This window comes from Anguilla anguilla, chromosome 3 (genome assembly GCF_013347855.1).
Source record: "Anguilla anguilla isolate fAngAng1 chromosome 3, fAngAng1.pri, whole genome shotgun sequence".
Lineage (NCBI taxonomy): Eukaryota > Metazoa > Chordata > Actinopteri > Anguilliformes > Anguillidae > Anguilla > Anguilla anguilla.
In genome coordinates this window covers 3415130-3433523 of record NC_049203.1, presented here as the reverse complement: position 1 = coordinate 3433523, position 18394 = coordinate 3415130, and the positions used below count along the sequence as shown (strand labels likewise).

Sequence of the window (18394 nt, the reverse complement as noted above, 5' to 3'; positions counted from 1 at the left end):
CTCACCAAATAACTGGGGGTTCGAGAAAGGGGGGGGGGAGAGAGAGAGCAAGAGAACGAGTAAGGGAGTGAGAAAGAGAGCGAGAGAGAGCGATACATCTGTAAATAAATATTGTTTCCAAAAGGAAAAGAGGAGAGACCATCACAATTGGTGTAGAAATATACATGAAGAATAAATCAGAAGCTATCAGGGGAAATTTAATTTGACCAAGACCAAGCCGTCAGCGAAAAGGATACGTCCCATTCAAGTGCATGGTGTGTGTGTGTGTGTGTGTGTGTGTGTGTGTATAGGTGTGCGTGGGGCAAGTATCAGTGCTGCACCACAAGCACACGTGAGATTACCGTTTACCGCCAGACCTCTGTCTCCTCAGCAGATCAGAATCTTTGGTTGTAGCAGGGGTGGAGGAGATTCAAGTGATGTCACAGACAGCACAGAGGTGGACAGGGCTTCTGTGACACACCAGTGAACCGGTCAGATACCTGCAGATTTCTGCAGATACCAGTCATATACCAAACCTCCCGCCTCACATCGACTGGCTTTCTTTGGCGAAGTTGTGCTTTTATTGCATAATGACCATTATCTGAATGAGGGGAAAGATCGTAAATGTCAAAATAAATTCCTAGCTTGCAAAGGCGAAACAAAAAGCTACATGACTTTGTTAATAAGAACAAGGCTACACAGTTAAGACTGGGTAAGTAATATCAGAGGTGAGAATGTTGGGGAAATAGTAATGCTACTGCATTACACCTCTAATGCAACTCCACTTAAGTACACTTCTAATGAGCTATAACACGATTCTCCTGTAAACATATCATACCCCAAATGCAACTGCTTTACACCTCTAAATGGAATTGCGCACTGCTGCAATATAACTGCATTACACAGCTAACGTTAAAAAAAAAAGACTGCACTCCAAATGTAACTCCATTTCACCTGCAACGTGACAAGACTACACCTTTACTGAAGCTGCATTACAGTCGGAATGGAAATTAATTTCACCTCAGTGCAACTCCATTACACCTCCATTCCATTAATGGAAACAAACTACATCGCTAGTGGAACTAGATGGCACCCCAAGTAACTGAACTGCACCTCAAAAACGAAATGGAAATATACCTCAAATGCAATTCTATTACACTTAAATACAACTACACTGCGCACCTGTACGATGCAACAAGAATACACTCTTAATGTATATGTTTTACACCTCTAATGGAGAATGGGACTAATGTAAATGTATCGCACTACAAATTAATTCATCTTCTTCCAGCGGATGAGTTGTTTTATTGTTTTTTTTTTACCCCTGTGTACAGTTCCTGTAAATCTCGGCAGATTCACTGTCTTTTCTTTTCTTCTTGCTGTCAAACTGACCTTGAGAATTAAAGCAAAGACATTATTTTTGCACCTGCAACTCCAACCCCAACTGCCCGTAATTAACGATGTGTAAGGGTAAAGAGTCAGTCTCTGCGTCTTCTCCCCTCAAGGCTGCACCCGGCAATAAAACCTCCAGATGATGCCTACCGTCTGGGAACATGATGTCCTAATGAAGGGACATGGGCAAAGGGGGCAGACTGGTCTTAACGCAGCCACAGGGCTCCTCTCTGGATTGCGTATTTGGATGGGAAATTGTCCCTATGAAAAATAAAACTTGTTATGAAGGCACCGTAATGACTTACTGTATAATAATCATGAAAGAATCGATAAAGAGGTATGCCCATCTTCTGAGAATTAGGAGAGAACATTCCCCGAAAAATGAGTTTGCAAACAACTAACAAAGTATCTCTTGACCATGATGAGTTTATATTTAACTTTTAGTTTTTTATCCATTCTCCCTATTTCCATTAAATATTATTAGTGCATTGTGATATTTATCTCGTTTACCCCTACACAAATCTATAATTTTTTAAAATGTGAAAAACAAATTTTGCACTTTATTGTAGTCTATGTTATTGTAGGCTACTCAACCTACTTAAAGCACAAAATTAACTGAAAATATGAGACTAAAAATATATATTTTTAAGAGATACATTTTGTTCAATGGAATAGGGTTGCCTGCTCAGCTAAGCAAACACGCAAGCGCGCAAATTTATCGTCGCTACTGTTCATTGTTCAGGTGCCCCTCTTTGGGTCGGTCCACCTTAACCAACGGCCACGTCTGGCCGGCTCCCACATTCCGTCATAGCCTCCGTCTGCAGCATCCTTCTCTCACCCTCCAATGCGTTTCCATGGCAACGGCGGGCCCCGGCTCGCGCGGCCGGCGCCAGGGTCGCGAGGATGAGTGCGGATTACTGCTGCGGGATTCGGAAGGTAGGCCTACGCAGCCGGCCTGAGACTAAACTGTGACCAGGAGTGAACATATCGCACCACACCTGCTTTTATAAACATAAGTTTCATTAAAGGCCACCAATATGAATGCGCGTAAAATCACATATATTAAAACAGACTTATAAAATTCACCCATCTTGCTTAAAAAAAACCGCTTGTTAACGCAGTTATCCCATGAATAGGCTATAGCTTCTAAAAGTACCATAATCTTCCTTTCGTTCGATAAATGTAAACATTATATTTATTAGGTAAACAGAGAATAGGAATTCATATACAGAGCATAGTGCGTATTTCATATAGTTTGCGTTTGAATATTTGTTTGTTTATTTTATTTGAGGCAGTGTGCCTGCTTGTAACAGACTAGCAAGTTGCTTTTAAAATATTGCCCATCTGTAGGCTAATTACAGTAAATCGAATCCTTTCGTTACCACGAATGTAGTCTACTGGTGTTTATGCGTCGCCGTTATCTAATTCATTTAACATGTATAAACCTGTAAAATTAAAAATACCGGTGGCACAAGGAAAATAAATCGCATGCACATTCAACTATCCCTTTCACACAGCGACAGGCCAGACTAGTTGCGCAAAGATCTCGCTTGCGTACGCCTAGTCGGAAACATGGCGGACGGCAAGGTGAGTGTGAATTCTGGAGTGTAACGATCTGGACATGTAGTACTCTTTAAGATGACCAATAAATCTGCCCCTGTCTTGCGAGACGGACATACCTGTTTGTGTAAGAATTACAACTTTTGTGCGTTTCTCACTCGGTGTTTGACTGAAGTATTTTGAATAGTCTGCTAGCAAGATAGCAATCTTAACTAGCGCTGTGAGTACTTGTTAGCTATGGCAGTTAGCACACTGTTAGCTATCGTACTTGTACAGTTATAGCGAATGGTGTCGTTAGGTAACTAAGTTTTGTGCTGTTTGTTTTACTAATGTAAGTGACCATCGTATCTGTATACACGAGCGCTTTAGGAAATTGATACAAAGATGCCATTACCAGGCGGGTATAGTCAAAGTGTTTTAGCTTCACAAACTGATAGTCAATTTTAAATGGTTGTCAGCGTTATTTTCCATGATCTTTGTCTCGTTATCAAGTTGTAAAACCCCCTAATAATCTATGCATATTATAACTTAGCAAACAAGGGCTGCTATTAAGTAGCGTTAGTTTAACAGAAGTATTAGAGGATTATATTATGTTGTAGCATACTCGCACAACTAACTGACATGGAGAGAACAGGAGAACTGCAGTTTAGGTTTTTACCCCACGCCTGTCCTCTCTGACCGTCCTATCCCAGGACCCCCTGAGGCAGCTCAAGGATCTTGCGCAGCTCAAGGATCAGCTCGAGGACATCCAGAAGCGCGTGGAGGACGAAGTGCAGGCGGGGATCCCTCAGGTGACCCTCCTGTAGCTTTTTTTTTTTTTTTTGTGGCATTGTAAGTGTCATATCCAATATATATTTATGTTTAAGAACAAAGTGCAATGTCTTGTGTAATTTATTGAAGTTCTCTCAAATGTTTGTGTGTTGTACGTTGGATACAGTGAAAAGCGCATGTTAGGAAAGAAACCAACTTTATATCGCATTCAGCAGGTGATCTTATCCAGAGCAGCACGCACAAATGACAATGTTAACTGTGCATTAATGTAAGTATCCAATGTGACAATTTCAAGGTCCTACCTTGGACTCAAACCTCTGTATTGCAAGAGCAGTAGCGTAGCATAAACAAAGGGAACTGGTGAGGTTCGATTCCCTGGTGGGACCTATTTTTATACAATCTATGGGTGGGACACTGCTGTGCGTGAGACTGGCACGAGGCCTGAGGAGTCTGACTCCATCTTGGCTCTAGTTCCCTCAGGAGTCTGACTCCATCTTTGCTCTGGTTCCTGCAGGAGTCTGACTCCGTCTTGGCTCTGGTTCCTGCGGGAGTCTGACTCCATCTTGGCTCTGTTTTCTTGCAGGAGTCTGACTCCATCTTGGCTCTGTTTCCTTGCAGGGCGGCTCCTTGTTGGCCTCTCCCTTCCTGAAGGGCTTCCTGGCCGGTTACGTGGTGGCCAAACTCCGGTCCTCGGCCGTCCTGGGCGTGGCCCTGGGCACCTGCACGGGCATATACGCCGCCCAAAACTACCAGGTGCCCAACATCGAGAAGACCGTGAGAGACTACTTCAACTCCCTCAGAAAGGGGCCCAACTAATTCGGGTGGGGGGGGCGAGGCCACCCCCTTTAATTTGGGCAGGGGGTGAGCCAGGTACCCTGTTTTTTTCCCTCGCATCAGAGCCTGAAACTGGAAGATTTCATCTCTGTCTTCTCCTTTTTTAATTCTGAAAATTAATTATTTAAACGAAGGAGCCCTTGTTGAGTCTTGTGTCAAAGTGCAAAACAGAGAGAAAGTTTTATGGGGAGAAGCTAAGAAACTGAGTAACGCTGATATGGGTCCATGTTTCTGTATAAAATCCACCGGTGAGCAAGCGTGAAATTGTCAGCGGCAGAAATTTTGGGTTCACAGTTTGTTTGCGCAATGCTCACGTGTAACTGGAAAAGACGCTTTTATCCTTTATTAATTGTATTAGTATTTTGCGAGAGTGGAATCAGGGTTCGTTTAATTGCCTTAAGGAACTGGACGGCATGGCTGCTATCGTTGTCCTGAGTCGCCAATCCGCCATTTCAGCATCTGTTCGTGCGTTTCCCTCTGCTGTTTAAGTGTAAACATTTACCCAAAGAAAACAGAGCTCGATAAATAAGTTTTTTTGCAGGATAATGGCTGCTGCTTGAAAACTGAGCTTGTCCTCTCCTTGATTATGGCTTATTTTATCAAGGATATGATAAGCCATTTTGAAAAGAAAATCTAATTTTAAAATATTAAATGCGCTATTTATATACTAATTTCTGCATTTTAAACATATGCCATATTATTATGTGTATTTTTTAAAAATACGTGTAGCAGTGCTTCAAAATGCTAAGACAGGCCATGTTATAAGAAAGTATTTACAATTTTAGTAGTAGTAAATGTACTTAATTACTACAACAGTTACAGTAATTATTTTCTGTGCTTCTGCATGGTGCTTCCACAAGAGTGGATTGAAAGAACTGCTGTTAGAATGATGATTTAGAAGTCTCAGGTGATGCGGTGTTGCACTAGTTAAGGACGCCCCCTCACCGCTGCCACCCCCCCCACCCCTCCCTAAAAATATACGTGAGAATGATCGTCATCCCGAACGTGGGTTCCGATGTCCCGACCCCTCCGGAGAGGCGCTGGCCGAGGCGTTTGGGCTGGGCTCTCCTCCTGACCCTCTCTGTGCTCATCTACGGGTCCCACGCGCCCCTCATCGCCCTGTCCAAAGTGGACGGGCGCGTCCCGTTCAGCTCCTCGTCCTGCGTGCTGCTGATCGAGGTGGCCAAGCTGCTGGCCTCCCTGGCCGCCGTGCTGGCGTCCCGGGGGTCGGGCGGGCCCGCGCTGGCGTCCGCGTCCTGGGCGCAGGCCGTCCCCTACGCCCTCCCCGCCCTGCTCTACGCCCTGAACAACAACCTGGCGGTGCTGATGCAGGCGCACATGGACCCCGGCAGCTTCCAGGTGCTGGGGAACCTGAAGATCGGCTGCACCGCGCTGCTCTACCGCGGCTGCCTGGGCAGGAGGCTGAGGCCTCGCCAGTGGCTGGCCCTGGCGCTGCTCACGGGGGCCGGGGTGTGCCACAGCTACGCCAGCCTGGAGCCGGGGGGGGCCCGGGGGGCGGGCGGTGGGGGGGAGCCGGGGGCACGGGGGGCGGACGAGGGAGGCCCAGACCCCGCCAGGCGCCTCCACGTCTCCTCCTGGGGCCTCCTCCTGGTGCTCTCCTACTGCGCGATCTCGGGGCTGGCCGCCGTCTACACCGAGCTCACCCTGAAGGCCCAGCGGCTGCCGCTCAGCCTGCAGAACCTCTTCCTGTACGTCTTCGGCGTGGCGGTGAACGGGGCGGCGCACCTGTCCGGCGCCGGGGGCGACCGCGGCTTCCTGGAGGGCTACTCGGCGACGGTGTGGGCCATCGTGGCGGGGCAGGCGGCCAACGGGCTCCTGATGTCTGCGGTGATGAAGCACGGGAGCAGCATCACGCGGCTGTTCGTCATCTCCTGCTCCATGCTGGTCAACGCCGCCCTCTCCTGGCTGCTGCTGGGACTGCAGCTCACGCCCGCCTTCCTGCTGGCGGTGCTGATGATCGCGCTGGCCGCTCACCTGTACTACGGAACGTAGCCCCGCCCGCCCGCCGTCCTACCTGTCGGGAGTACGTTCGAGCACAGGATGATGAAACTTTCTCACGTTCCTTTTTTCTTGCGCCAAATCAAGTTACTGTGGATTCATTCGCTCTTTTTTTGACTTGAGTGGTTTGTTTTTGTTGCTTCATTTTCATTAGAAGTGCAATGTAAGGAGTTTCACGGAGAACTGATGTAAATAAAGGCATTGTTTGAGGTATTTTGGCTGCCACATTTCCACACGGTATTTGCCTGACAGTGTTGAGTATTTCAGAAATGGTGAAACTCCTACTCTTTCGTGAGCTGTTAAACCAAGTGTGTCCAATCTTATCCAAAAAGGGCTGGTGTGGGTGCAGGTTTTTGCCCAGCACTAAGACACCTGATTCTACTTAAGAAGGTCTTGATTAAAGACCACGATTAGTTAGTTGTATCAGGTTTGATAGCGCTGGCCTAAAAAACCTGCACCCACACTCGCCCTATTCGGATAAGACTGTTCACCCGTGTTAAACCAACCTGGCAGCTGTAAGGAGTTGTACTGGAACCTTCATTCTTCTACTGAAAACACACACGTCTGCCTCTTTCTCTCTTTGCTTTTTTGTTTGTTTTCCTGTAGTTTACATTTGCTTTTTTTTTTGTTGCATGGCTTTAAGGAAAATCTGACTGAAGTGTTTACTTTTCTGTGGACATATATCTGTTTTTGTTTTTGTTTTGTTTTTTATTGTTATGGAAAGTATAAAGATGTTTTATCGTTTAACACGTATACATTTCCCCATCTCGCAAGCAGGTGCTGAGAAGTGTATCGATGCTTTAAGTGAATAAATAAACAATGGTACATTAAAAATAAACGCTATATATTTATGTATTGGAATAATGGAGTCAAATGAAAGTCAAAGGAAAATAAAGCTCTATTGAATAAAAGGAGTCTTGTGTTAATTGTTCAGGTGTCTTTACAATGATAATATTTTTTGAGGACATTATGATGCTTTTTACATTAATTAGAGGAATGCTTTTAAATGTCAAGAACTGTTTGGAATGGATGTTCAAGGGAGATATAGATTTCTGTCATTTGGATAGAGTAAAAAATAACAAACCTCTTCCCCAAATCTGTGTCCTCTTGCCATGGTTCTGTTGCCATGGTTCTGACTAATGGGGCACTTTCTGGTAGTTGAGGGTGATTACTTTGCCCTGGAGGCAAGGATCTTGACTTAACCAAGAAGGACGAGCCCTGCCTGTGGTAATCTCCCTTAGATAGCCACGTTACCATGGGAACCGGTGCGTGATGTGTTCCTGTGGCCCCGCCCCTTTTTCGCCCGTGTCCCGTCCTAGCGGTCACGTTTCCGCCGACAAACAAATTCACCCCTCTGCTCCTGCACGATGCGTGTCCTCCCCACCCGCATTTTCGGGGGGGGGTGCGGCGGTGGGAGTCCCTCACTGCGGCTGGGATATCGGGACAGCTGCCCGCTCCTGGGGGTCGCCCCGTACGGAGAGGGCGTCCTTCAGTTGGGCCAGAGCTGCGGGTGAGAGGAGAGGGCGTGTCAGTGGCGCTGGATCGGTGAGCAGGGCATGCTGGGAAAGGGGGGTGCAGGTCAGAGAGATTCCCCGCGTCGTGATTTATCCGTTATTTCCCTGGTTCTGTGGCTCCGTGCGGTGCTCCCAGCACCTGTCTGTGAAAATCGATGGGCCCGGCCTGAGCTGGCCGTGGTTCAGCAGAGTCAGGCGGCGTTAAGTGCAGGCGCTGGGGGTGAGGCCAGCAGAGCGGGGGCCGGGGGGGGCTATCCACACCCTGTTCCCTAACTGCCATGAATAAGACTCACCTCACTAACTCAGTATTCCACCGCTTAAAGCACACTCACTAAATCACTCGCTGACTCACTAACTCACTAACTTGCTCACTAACTCACTCACTCAGTGACTCAGTAACTCACTAACTTGCTCACTAACTCACTCGCTCAGTGACTTATCTCACTAACTCAGTAATCCACCACATACAACTAACTCACTAACTCAGTGACTCACCTCTGCGCAGTTGTTTGTTCTCGACCTGCAGCTGCTGGTTTTGGGCGGACAGGTGGACTGCATCCTGGATGGCCTCCAGCAGCAGAGTCCGGTACCGACCCTCCACCACTTCCCCCTGCTCCTCAAACACCTGGCGGAACACCCTGAACACCTGGGGACACACCTGGGCACTGAACACCAGCCACACCCCCCCAGGCACTGAACACCAGCCACATCCACCCTTAACAAGGACTCGTACACTGCTTTGTTAACATGTATGTGCATTTCAGAGTCAATGCTCCCCTGGGTTAAATTCAGCGCCCCTCTCCATCACACTCTCTCAAAAAAGGGTTCTTTAGCTTGTCTCCATAGAAGAACCCTTTTTATCTCTTTATGGAACCCTCTATGGTAGGTGTGAACATGTGAAAGCTCCCAGCTATCTGCTGCAACTCACCTGCAGACTCTCCTCTCTCACAGAGTGCAGGTACGGAACTCACCTGCAGATTCTCCTCTCTCACAGAGCGCAGGACTCACCTGCAGATTCTCCTCTCTCACAGAGTGCTGCACCCACCTGCAGACTCTCCTCTCTCACAGGTATGGAACTCACCTGTAGACTCTCCTCTCTCACAGAGTGCAGGACTCACCTGCAGACTCTCCTCTCTCACAGAGCGCAGGACTCACCTGCAGACTCTCCTCTCTCACGGAGCGCAGGAGGTGCACGTGTCGGAGGTGCTGCGCCTCCAGGTCCTGTTCGGCCTCCTGCTTCTCCCGGCGAAGAGCCTCCATCTGTAGCACCAGGACCTGCCTCTCCCTCCCCAGCCGCAAGACCTCCCCCTCTGGCCCATCCGCCTGAGGACAGCCCCCCCCCCCAAACCAGTGGATATACCAAAATATCCTACAAATACTACAGTCACACCCCCCCAAACCAGTGGATATACCAGAGTGTCCTACAGATCCTACAGTCAACCCCCCCCCCCCCCCCCCAACCAGCAGATATACCCAAATATCCTACAAATACCACAGTCACACACCCCCCCCCCCCCCAATCAGTGGATATACCCATGTACCCTACAAATCCTATGGTCACAAACATGTTCTAACCTCTCCCCCCAAACCAGAATCCTACCATTACAGCCCCACCCCCCCACCCAACAAACATATACACCCAAAAATCCTCCAATCAAAAATCTTGTACCTTCTCTGTCTCAAGATCCCTCTCCATTTTAGCCAGCTCTTCCTGGATGAGAGACTGATGTTCCTCCATCAGTCTCTTCCTCCTGTGCAGGGCCTTGGTATATTCCACCTCCACCTCAGAAAGCAGGACTGAACCACTCTCACCCTAGAAACAGGGGTAGAACAATCTAAAACAAATGCAAGACATATACTTACACCATCTTGTTACTGTATGGCAGTTAGGAAAGAGAAAACAACCAAATTGTTTGAACCAATCGCTCAAGCAAGATGATCAACAAAGGAACTGCAATCCAGTACCTCCACGAAATACAGCCTATCCTCTTTCAGTTTCCCGGGACTGAAAGCTCCAGCGAATAGGGTGTGCTTACCTGGTTAGCGCCACTCTGTGATTGGTCGGATTCCCTGTCGGCATCTGTCAGTCTGCGCTCCTCCTCCCTCAGGGCCTCCCTCAGCTGTTGGATCCTGCCCACTCTCCTCTGGCTCTCCTCCACACCCACCCTCCCCTCTATGGATCAGATCGAAAAAAACAATATGGCAGCCGCAGGCACACCAGCATCAAGCCTGACCCCATCAGGGGTGAGATTAGCAACACTCCAGTTATATGCCATTATGCCTTCATTACACTGACATGAGCTACCACAAGCATGACATAACACCTGTCATAACCAGCCACAACCGCAGATTACACCTTATGACAAATGCCAGATCACTGACATAATATATACAGCTTATAATAAAACAGAATTCAAGACAACTGCTCCAAAATAATTCCTAGATGTGTTATGACAGTAGTATGCCATCCATTGCAAGCTGTAATATGCTGTCTTGACTGCCTATAACAGGTGCTATAGCACACCCACGGCAGTGTAATTTAGGCTTTATGGCGTGTAGTCCAAATAAAGTACTATAGTGAGGTTTTGCCCTGAGATGCCACACCTCTCAAATGAGCCTCCATCTCTTCCCTCAGCAGCTCCTGGAGGTGTGTCCGCCTCTCTGTCTCCCCCTGCTGGTCGGTGGTGCGACTTGGCGTCCGCTCCATGGCGCTTCTTGCTTGATACTGCTGTCCCATCAGTGTAATACATTAGTGTTAATGTATGTCCTTTCAATGACTCATTGATTTGGACCAGTCACTGTTTATCTATGAAATGCAATATGAGTCAGTGCACGTGACAGATGCACAAATGTTTGAGCTTTAAGAAGCCTTGGCCTCTCATTACAAGTATTCATTACAGTTCCAGTTGGTTATTAGTGCTTGGTAAACTCTGAAAGGATAGTGTGCATCAGGGTTTATGGTGCTATATAATGTAAAGAAACCTTTCTTTTTTCCTCGATTTCCTTTGACTGCTCTCTCCTCTTCTCCCAGTCTTGATCCTTCACCACCTGATCAAGAGCCAGAAATATATATATATATATATATACAAAATAAATCTTCCATCTTCAACAATCGTGGTTTAGAACACGATTCCCATCGTTGAAGTTCCACATCAAGCAAGAGACAGGTTTAGAAACACAGATAAGAAAAAATCAAATGTAAAATAAAAGTCCTTAAATCTGCCGGGGGGTCCCCGTCCCTGCCCTGTGACCTGCAGAGCTCGGATCAGTTCCTCAAGTCTCCTGGTGTCGCCTTCCTCACATTCGGATTGCGCCACCATCTTGGTCCTCAGATCTCGAATCTGCTCCCGGATCTCCCTCGCAGCAGCCTGGGGACTCCATTTCCCACAATGCCGTGGTGCAGTGCGAGTCACCAGGCCCCTGACACGCTGGGCTAAGGCCAGTGCATGGGGGGTCTCTTCATCTAGCAAGCCTGGGGGGGGGGGGGGGGGGGGGGTGACAGTACCTACTTACATAGTAACCATAGTAAAATATTGTAGCCTGCAGAACTGGAGGGCTGGTGCATATGCAGGTTTTTTGTTTAAACCAATTACACTTGCTATGAAATGACAGCCAAAGACTGTTCTTATGTCCCTATATGAAAAGGTTTACTGTGATCTAATCTACCAGTGAACCAGTGTTGGTATAAACAGTCAGTTAGCTCATTTAATCAGGGTAATTGGTGGAAACAAAAACCTGAACACACACTGGACAAAAATTGCCCTCCCTAGTCTAAAACCTGCCTACTCCAAACTGTAGCAAGGGCTCCACCTTGTGGCTCGATGCAGTACAGAAGGAAAGTGTTACAGCCTCCTGCCAGAGAGTCCCTCAGGAGGAGGGGGAGGAGCCTGTTGCCAGGGGTTTCACCCGACTCCATGAGCTCCAGAACTTTCACCAGAGGACTGACCCTGTGGATGCACAGCACAAAGGATTATGGGTGACCATTCAGTCCTGACCAGGAATAAATAAATAGGGAGAAGACAGCGACAGTGTTCCCTCCTGCTTAGAAGCCATCGAGTGACTCCACCAATCAAGGAGTACGTTGGTAATAAGAAACATAACAACAGCAATCATAATTATAGGGTATTTTTTTGGTTAACCTTCCCGCATCCGTTACAGTAGGTAGTCAGGATAACCAGTTGATTTTCAAGTACTATTGACCTTTTATTTGAGGTTATCAACGTACTCTGTGATTGGTGGAGCTCTACTCAGGCTTCTATTCAAAAGGAGGTGACACCAGTGTTCTATCGTTCAACGTCCTATTATCCCTGGTCATGACCCTAGTGTAGGACTCAGATCATACCGCTGAAAATTCTCATTTAAATTCTCAGCGAGGATAAGGAAAACCGTCAGACTGCCAGGTCTCACCCGTTTAGGTCGCCCTTGCGCGCCCCTCCTGCGAGGTCGAACACCCGGAGACTGCTGCGGCAGTACTGTCGGTCCCGACCCCCGGCCGAGCGGAGCCTCCTCTCAACGCTGACGGAGAAAACGGAGCTGCATCTGAGAGGGACGGGAACCTTCCGTCAGTCAGCCGTTTCCCTCAGGTTCAGATCGGATGACGCACCAGTCGATCCATCTCAGGTCAAACTATCCAATGTACCCCACCGCCCGGGAAGGCATAGCCACAGTCTACCAAATATCACAGATTAAGCAGTGCCCAAAGGTTCCCAGTAGGGGGCGGGGTGACTGACCTGCTATGTAAGTTCCCACTGTTGATCTTCAGTGTCTCCCTGCCCTTCTCGTAAAGGGCGAGGGCTTCCTCTGCTGTCTCTATGACGACCTCACACAGGCCCTCTACAAGACTGCGACAAGCCAAAACACACATACACAAAATATAACTGACTCGGTACAGAGGAAGTAGGGAAGCACTACATGCACATTAAAACTCACATTTGACCCATTATTTCATCCCCAGCTGTATCTAACACAATGTTTCCAAGCCATTATAATATCATAAAATATACTATAATAGTTACAGATAATAGCAAAATATTGCATTTATAAAGACCATTTTCGATAATGGTCTCAAAGAACATTTACCTGTCCTAAATATTGTCATATAGCTATTATTAAATTGCTGTTATGAATAGTATTTTTCATGCTATAAACAAAAGGCTGTATCCCTAAATGAGTGATGTAAAACTGTCAAACTTCATTTAGAAAGGAAAGAAAGGAAAGAACACAGCAGACGCGTCTCTCCTTACATCCCCAGGATCGGGTGAGTCGTTGGTTTCAAGCTCCGCCTCTCTGGGTTCAGGAGGTCAAGCGCGCTGTTGTCAGGATAAAACTAACCAGGTAACCAGGGACAACAACAGAGATGCTGTCATGATTAATTGAAGGGTGTCTAGAGACAGAATGTGACACATATTCACACAATGTGCTATAAGCAACTATGAGCCTACATTTGTAGTGACGGAAAAACCCCAGCCAATCAAAACAGACGTGACTGCTGAGATAGAAAATCGGAACCAGTTACAATCAAGAACACTTGAGCAAATTTCTGCATTTCAACCTGATAATGCTTTGCCTCTGACGCAACCACTGGAAATACAAAAGTCCAGCATTGTTTTATAGCCTTTAATGCAGGGCTGTTAAACTCCAGTCCTGGAGGGCCATGAGGACTACCTTGCTGGTGCCCTCTTGTGGTTAAAACCAGACACATTTTCTGTGTTATATTATACCTGCATAAAGGACACTGTAGAGAACCATTCTCCATCGCTGGCCTTGGTCATCTCACTGAACAAACCTGTAATCAGCTGGAATTAATAAACAGAAAAGATGTCAAAATAACCTGTACTCTATATATTGTAGTTTTGTGTAACATACTGGTAACATACTACTTGTCGGTTTGGCATTCAATCTGTACCAGGTACAGGGGTTTTATATAATGTTTTTCTTCATTGACAGGCTGTAACCTTCCTGCAATGTTACCTGTTTGACAATACCCTGGCCCCCAAGAATGTTTTCCTTCCCAGACCTGGAGGCTCCGCCCACCAGAACGTTTCTGTGGCAACCCGTGGACATCAGCCCTGTGATAGGCCGCAGGAGCTCGGGGTACAGCCTCTGCTAAAAGAATCAATCACAACACTTAGGCAACAAAATTCTCATCAATCTTAATCTACAACTTCTGTTTTGTTTTACAAATTGCACATAAATCCTTAACGTAATTTTGTTTTGTGTTTGTATTTCTATTTTTCTCTATTTCTCAATGTGCAGTTTTACTATTTTAATTGTTTTACAATTTATTGTGCTATTGTAAAGCACTAATAATAATAATAATAATAATAATAATAATAATAATAATAATAATAATAATTATAACTAATGATTATTATTTGAATTATTATAATAAGAATACAGACAGTAATCACTACAGTGGAATAGGTAAGGTTTCACCAGAATATGGACTGAATTATAATCAATATTCCAGTGAGCCAGAATTATAGTTTTTCTCTGTTAATTATGCCACCTACACTTCAAAATTTGGATTAACCCTGACATGATGCGAGGATATGCCCACACCTGCTTCGTTTCTCTCACCTGTGCGTTCTCCTGAGTCGCAACGGCATCGAAAGAGAAGGACATTCTCTGGCGTAAAAAAAAACAAAAAAACAAAAACAAACAAAAACCAAATCAAAGAGGTCCAGCGGGAGGCACGACAGACACAGTCGACCTCAGAAATGAAAATTCATATTTTTCTCCTCCGTGACTTTCACGCGTCGCGCGTTCGCGCGTAAGTGTTCTCACCGCGGCGGCGTCGCCGTCTTCCTCGCCCGAGTAATCCACGCCGCTGCGCTCCTCCCGTATCGCCAGTCTCTCATTACGGCCGCCATCTGCACAGGCGCGATAAACCCAGTCAGGTGCGTCGGGAAGGAGACCCGCCGCATTTTAAGGCCCGTCGCTTCGCTCAAGGTTGAGCAGCAGGACGCGAGGGGACTCCAAAAACCTGGGGGTGTTCAGATTCTGACTATTTAGTCTCTGTGTCTAATTTTGAATAGTGAGCTCGAGTCAGATTCAGTCGTTGAAATTAGCTGGGTGTAAGAATCAAGCCAAATGCAGCACTTGTTTAATTCCTCACCCAGAGTTAAGGACATGACAGACTGAGTTTAGATTGAATACCGTCGCTTCAGTTTCAAGCTGCATTCTGACCTGGAGGATTCAGCCATGTTGACTTTTCAGCCATTTCTGCACAGGGCATCAAGGTATCAACTTATGCCTCTCAGAGGCATAAACTCCAAAATCTGCATGCCCATGTCTAAGTCAGGCACTCCTCTTCCCAAGAGTCATGGTGCTATTACCTTCATACCTGTCGTCACATGCACCTGAGCAGGTACAATCCACCCATTCTGTCTCAAACGAGGAAATGACCTCACAAATGTCCCTCGCAGGTGACCTTACAAACATACCCCCAACAGATATGACCTCACAAGTATGTCCCCCCACAGATATGACCTTCCAAACATGTCCCCCACCACTATGACCTTACAAGCATGTCCCTCACAGGTTTGTGACCTCAAAAAATGTCCATAACAGGTGACTTCACAGATGTATTCCTCACAGGTCACAAGTGAAATGCCCCACACTCATGGTACAGAGAGAGGTAGCAGCAGGTTAGTCCCACTTACCTGCACTGTGAGTGATCAGCACCCCCACTCGCACTGCCATGTTCTCCCGGCTCTGAGGGGGACAAAGGCCGTTTCAGTTTCGGATGAACTCAAAGAGGAGGCTCCCGCTCGCAGGTGTTACCATTCCCCCCCCCCCCCCCCCCTTTACACAACAGCATTGTGAAAACACAGCATACATGTAAGGCCCAGGGGGTACTCACCACTGCCCCCATGTCTCAATGGAGCAAAAACACGAATAGGTCCCTCATCTACTACTACAACATGGAACCTCTGCGCTCGAGGCCTGAAATATTGATGAGCTGGGTCTGTGTTGCGGTATAGGGTTTCCCCCGGGGAAGAGGAACCGAAGGAGAACTCAGTTCCTCTTCGGGAAAGTGACTCTGAAAAAAGCAGGCTTTCTAATGAGGAGGATACTTTGACACGCCGCCACACGTTCACAAGAGCCCCCTCTTAAAGGACTTTCCGCTCGGAGCGTCCTTCTGTACGCAGAGGTTCACTGCCGCTGAAAACACTAAGAGAGGTGGTCTCTGGGGACACGCACGCTGCAAGCAGGGCATGAATATTTATTAGGATTGTATAATCATTTTCAGGCATTTTCAGAGGCCGTTGCGCTAACTTATCCCATAAACACATAAAAAAAATATAAGTACACCTAAAACAAATTAAAATGTAATTAGAAAAAAAGCAGATTTGATGCCAGTAATAATTTTTTATTTTTGAAATCAAAATATTTAAAAAAGGGACATTAGGAGGCGGTGGGTTACTAAAGTAGTAAGTTATCGAATTTCCATACAAGGTCAGAAATATATTCATCTTCCAAAAACTCATTCATGACATCACTTGCAGTTTCACATCCTCCTGAGATCTGGCAGAAAAAAAGTTTTTTTTTTTTTTTTTTACAGTCTACAAGCGTCATGGATGACATGACGTTGCGTTGGTAACATTCTCTAAAATATTTATTTTATTTCACTGGATGTCCCTTGTAGTGCAGGTTTCAGCAAAGTAGAATATATGGGTCTATATGAGATTAAGACCAGACTCATGTCCTGTGCATTAGACAAAAATGAATGGCCACACCTTTTAAAGATACGCAAGGTCAAGTTTGAGAGCTTGTCGCAACTCATGGCCAAATTTACTAAATTTTTCAGACTAATGTGGAGGCTAATAAAGCCTTTGTGTTACTCTGTTAATTACGAATAAGATTCTAAACACCATCGGGGTCGTTAGGGAAACGAAGGGACTTCAGTCTGTAAATCCAGCCCAGCCATTCATAAATTCAAATGACCCTTTTTATCATTTTTTTTTTTTTTTTTAATATATATTTAGCAGACACTCTTACCCAGACCAACTTCCACAGCTTTAAGGGCAGTGTCTTAGCTGGGAATTGAACTTGTAGCCTCTGCGATGTAGATCCAGTTCTCTAACTGCCCCCTTTAAAGTCGCACATTTGCGACGTGTCGTGATAAATAACAACTAACGAGGTGGGCTAGTGATCGTCTAGCGATGGGATTAAACTTTCTGAAACACAGAAAGAGGAATCTACAAGTCGGCTTCTTCAGTGAAACAGAATTCAGATTCGCCCGGATTTAAGGGTCCGTTGAACCCCCGTTGCGCAAAGCAAACTAATGACCGGTTAACCTTGTGTTGGTTTCTTTGACTTCACGTAATGAATTTCATATTCGAGCGAAAAGAAAATTTCATCATTGATATCTGGGCCCATCTGATATCCCCCGGCCAACCTCTCTAATTAAATGTAAAGTGGTGGAATGATTGGGGTTTTTTGAGTAAAGCAGACCCTTGTGTTTCACAATGCGGATGAGTATTAGACTGCGTGGGAGTTGGTCTCATGCTTCTATAAACAGATCAAAAGAAATGTTTTACTGTATGGAAAATGCCCTTGTGCTTGCCGACAAATCATTTCCCACAATCATTTATAGCTAAAAAAACTGACTTAGCTAGTCGTAATAACAATACATGCACTGAAGTAGAGGTTTTTGGTTTGTTTGTTTGTTTGTACGCAAGTATGAAAAATGCAGGACTTAAATTGTTTTCTTTTTTTTTTTTTTTGGGAAGGCAAAAGGGAAGTGTTTGTAGTAAAACCAATAAAATAAAATGAAGGTTGAGATAACATGTCCCTTAATATTTTAGCATGGTACTTAAACACCCAGAGAAGTGGATCCTCTTCAACGTTACCGCGAATCATTTTTCAGCTTTCCCCTTTCTCTTTCTCATCCTCAGTTCCTCATCTTCTTTTGTCCTTCCTCAAACACCCCACAACAAATATATAATTGCTAAGCGTTGGGGTTTGCGCACTTGTCATTATCGATCATCATAAATAACTTTTATCAAGACATGAAATTAATTACATGTGTTCTCACCATGGTTATTATGACAAAACAAAACTGAGATGAAAAGTGTGTGAGGGAAAAAAACACATTATTGTAAACCAAAAAAAAAAAAAATGAAAAAGCAAGTTTTTGAACAAACTAAACTAAAACTACCAAACCTGCTCTTAAAACTAAATAAAGCTAAAATGAAATTTAAATCAAAAGTTATCAAAAAATTAAAGGCTAATTAGATAGGTTAGTTAATGTGGTTAAAATCAATGGCATATTTTATATTAATATATTAATACACCTGTTATATAACAAGTGTATTAAT

At 45.6% G+C, this 18394-nt stretch overlaps 3 protein-coding genes and 1 long non-coding RNA gene across 8 annotated transcripts; 2 read left to right on the top strand and 2 right to left on the bottom strand.

Annotated features, from left to right (window-relative positions):
- Positions 1–2209: 2209 nt before the first annotated feature.
- On the top strand, positions 2210–5159 carry LOC118224194 (SLC35A4 upstream open reading frame protein-like). Of its 2 annotated transcripts, none has more exons than XM_035411463.1 (3): positions 2210–2307; positions 3624–3722; positions 4321–5159. In XM_035411463.1, exons 1-3 carry the CDS (start codon positions 2275–2277, stop codon positions 4516–4518), a joined length of 330 nt encoding a protein of 109 aa, XP_035267354.1. In that variant the 5' UTR covers positions 2210–2274; the 3' UTR covers positions 4519–5159. The 2 variants fall into 2 exon arrangements, with proteins under 2 accessions (XP_035267354.1, XP_035267355.1); XM_035411464.1 differs by lacking the exon at positions 2210–2307 and adding an exon at positions 2858–2958.
- Positions 5160–5311: 152 nt separating this feature from the next.
- On the top strand, positions 5312–7466 carry slc35a4 (solute carrier family 35 member A4). Its single transcript, XM_035411461.1, has 2 exons — positions 5312–6045; positions 6079–7466. The coding sequence occupies exons 1-2, from the start codon at positions 5524–5526 to the stop codon at positions 6547–6549; spliced, it is 993 nt and encodes a 330-aa protein (XP_035267352.1). The 5' UTR covers positions 5312–5523; the 3' UTR covers positions 6550–7466.
- LOC118224192 (trichohyalin) lies at positions 7255–14800 on the bottom strand. Of its 4 annotated transcripts, none has more exons than XM_035411457.1 (15): positions 14649–14800; positions 14040–14174; positions 13790–13864; positions 13313–13395; positions 12800–12910; positions 12477–12608; positions 11880–12016; positions 11321–11541; positions 11052–11117; positions 10674–10797; positions 10106–10242; positions 9739–9882; positions 9225–9392; positions 8565–8715; positions 7255–8059 (listed from the first exon to the last, which is right to left on the bottom strand). In XM_035411457.1, the coding sequence occupies exons 1-15, from the start codon at positions 14691–14693 to the stop codon at positions 7977–7979; spliced, it is 1812 nt and encodes a 603-aa protein (XP_035267348.1). In that variant the 5' UTR covers positions 14694–14800; the 3' UTR covers positions 7255–7976. The 4 variants fall into 4 exon arrangements, with proteins under 4 accessions (XP_035267348.1, XP_035267350.1, XP_035267349.1 ...); XM_035411459.1 differs by having other exon boundaries at positions 10674–10794; XM_035411458.1 differs by having other exon boundaries at positions 14040–14171.
- Positions 14801–14814: 14 nt separating this feature from the next.
- Positions 14815–16048, bottom strand: LOC118224195. Its single transcript, XR_004764600.1, has 3 exons — positions 15934–16048; positions 15734–15785; positions 14815–14941 (listed from the first exon to the last, which is right to left on the bottom strand). It is a non-coding gene; the product is annotated as an uncharacterized LOC118224195 (long non-coding RNA).
- Between the last annotated feature and the right edge of the window lie 2346 nt (positions 16049–18394).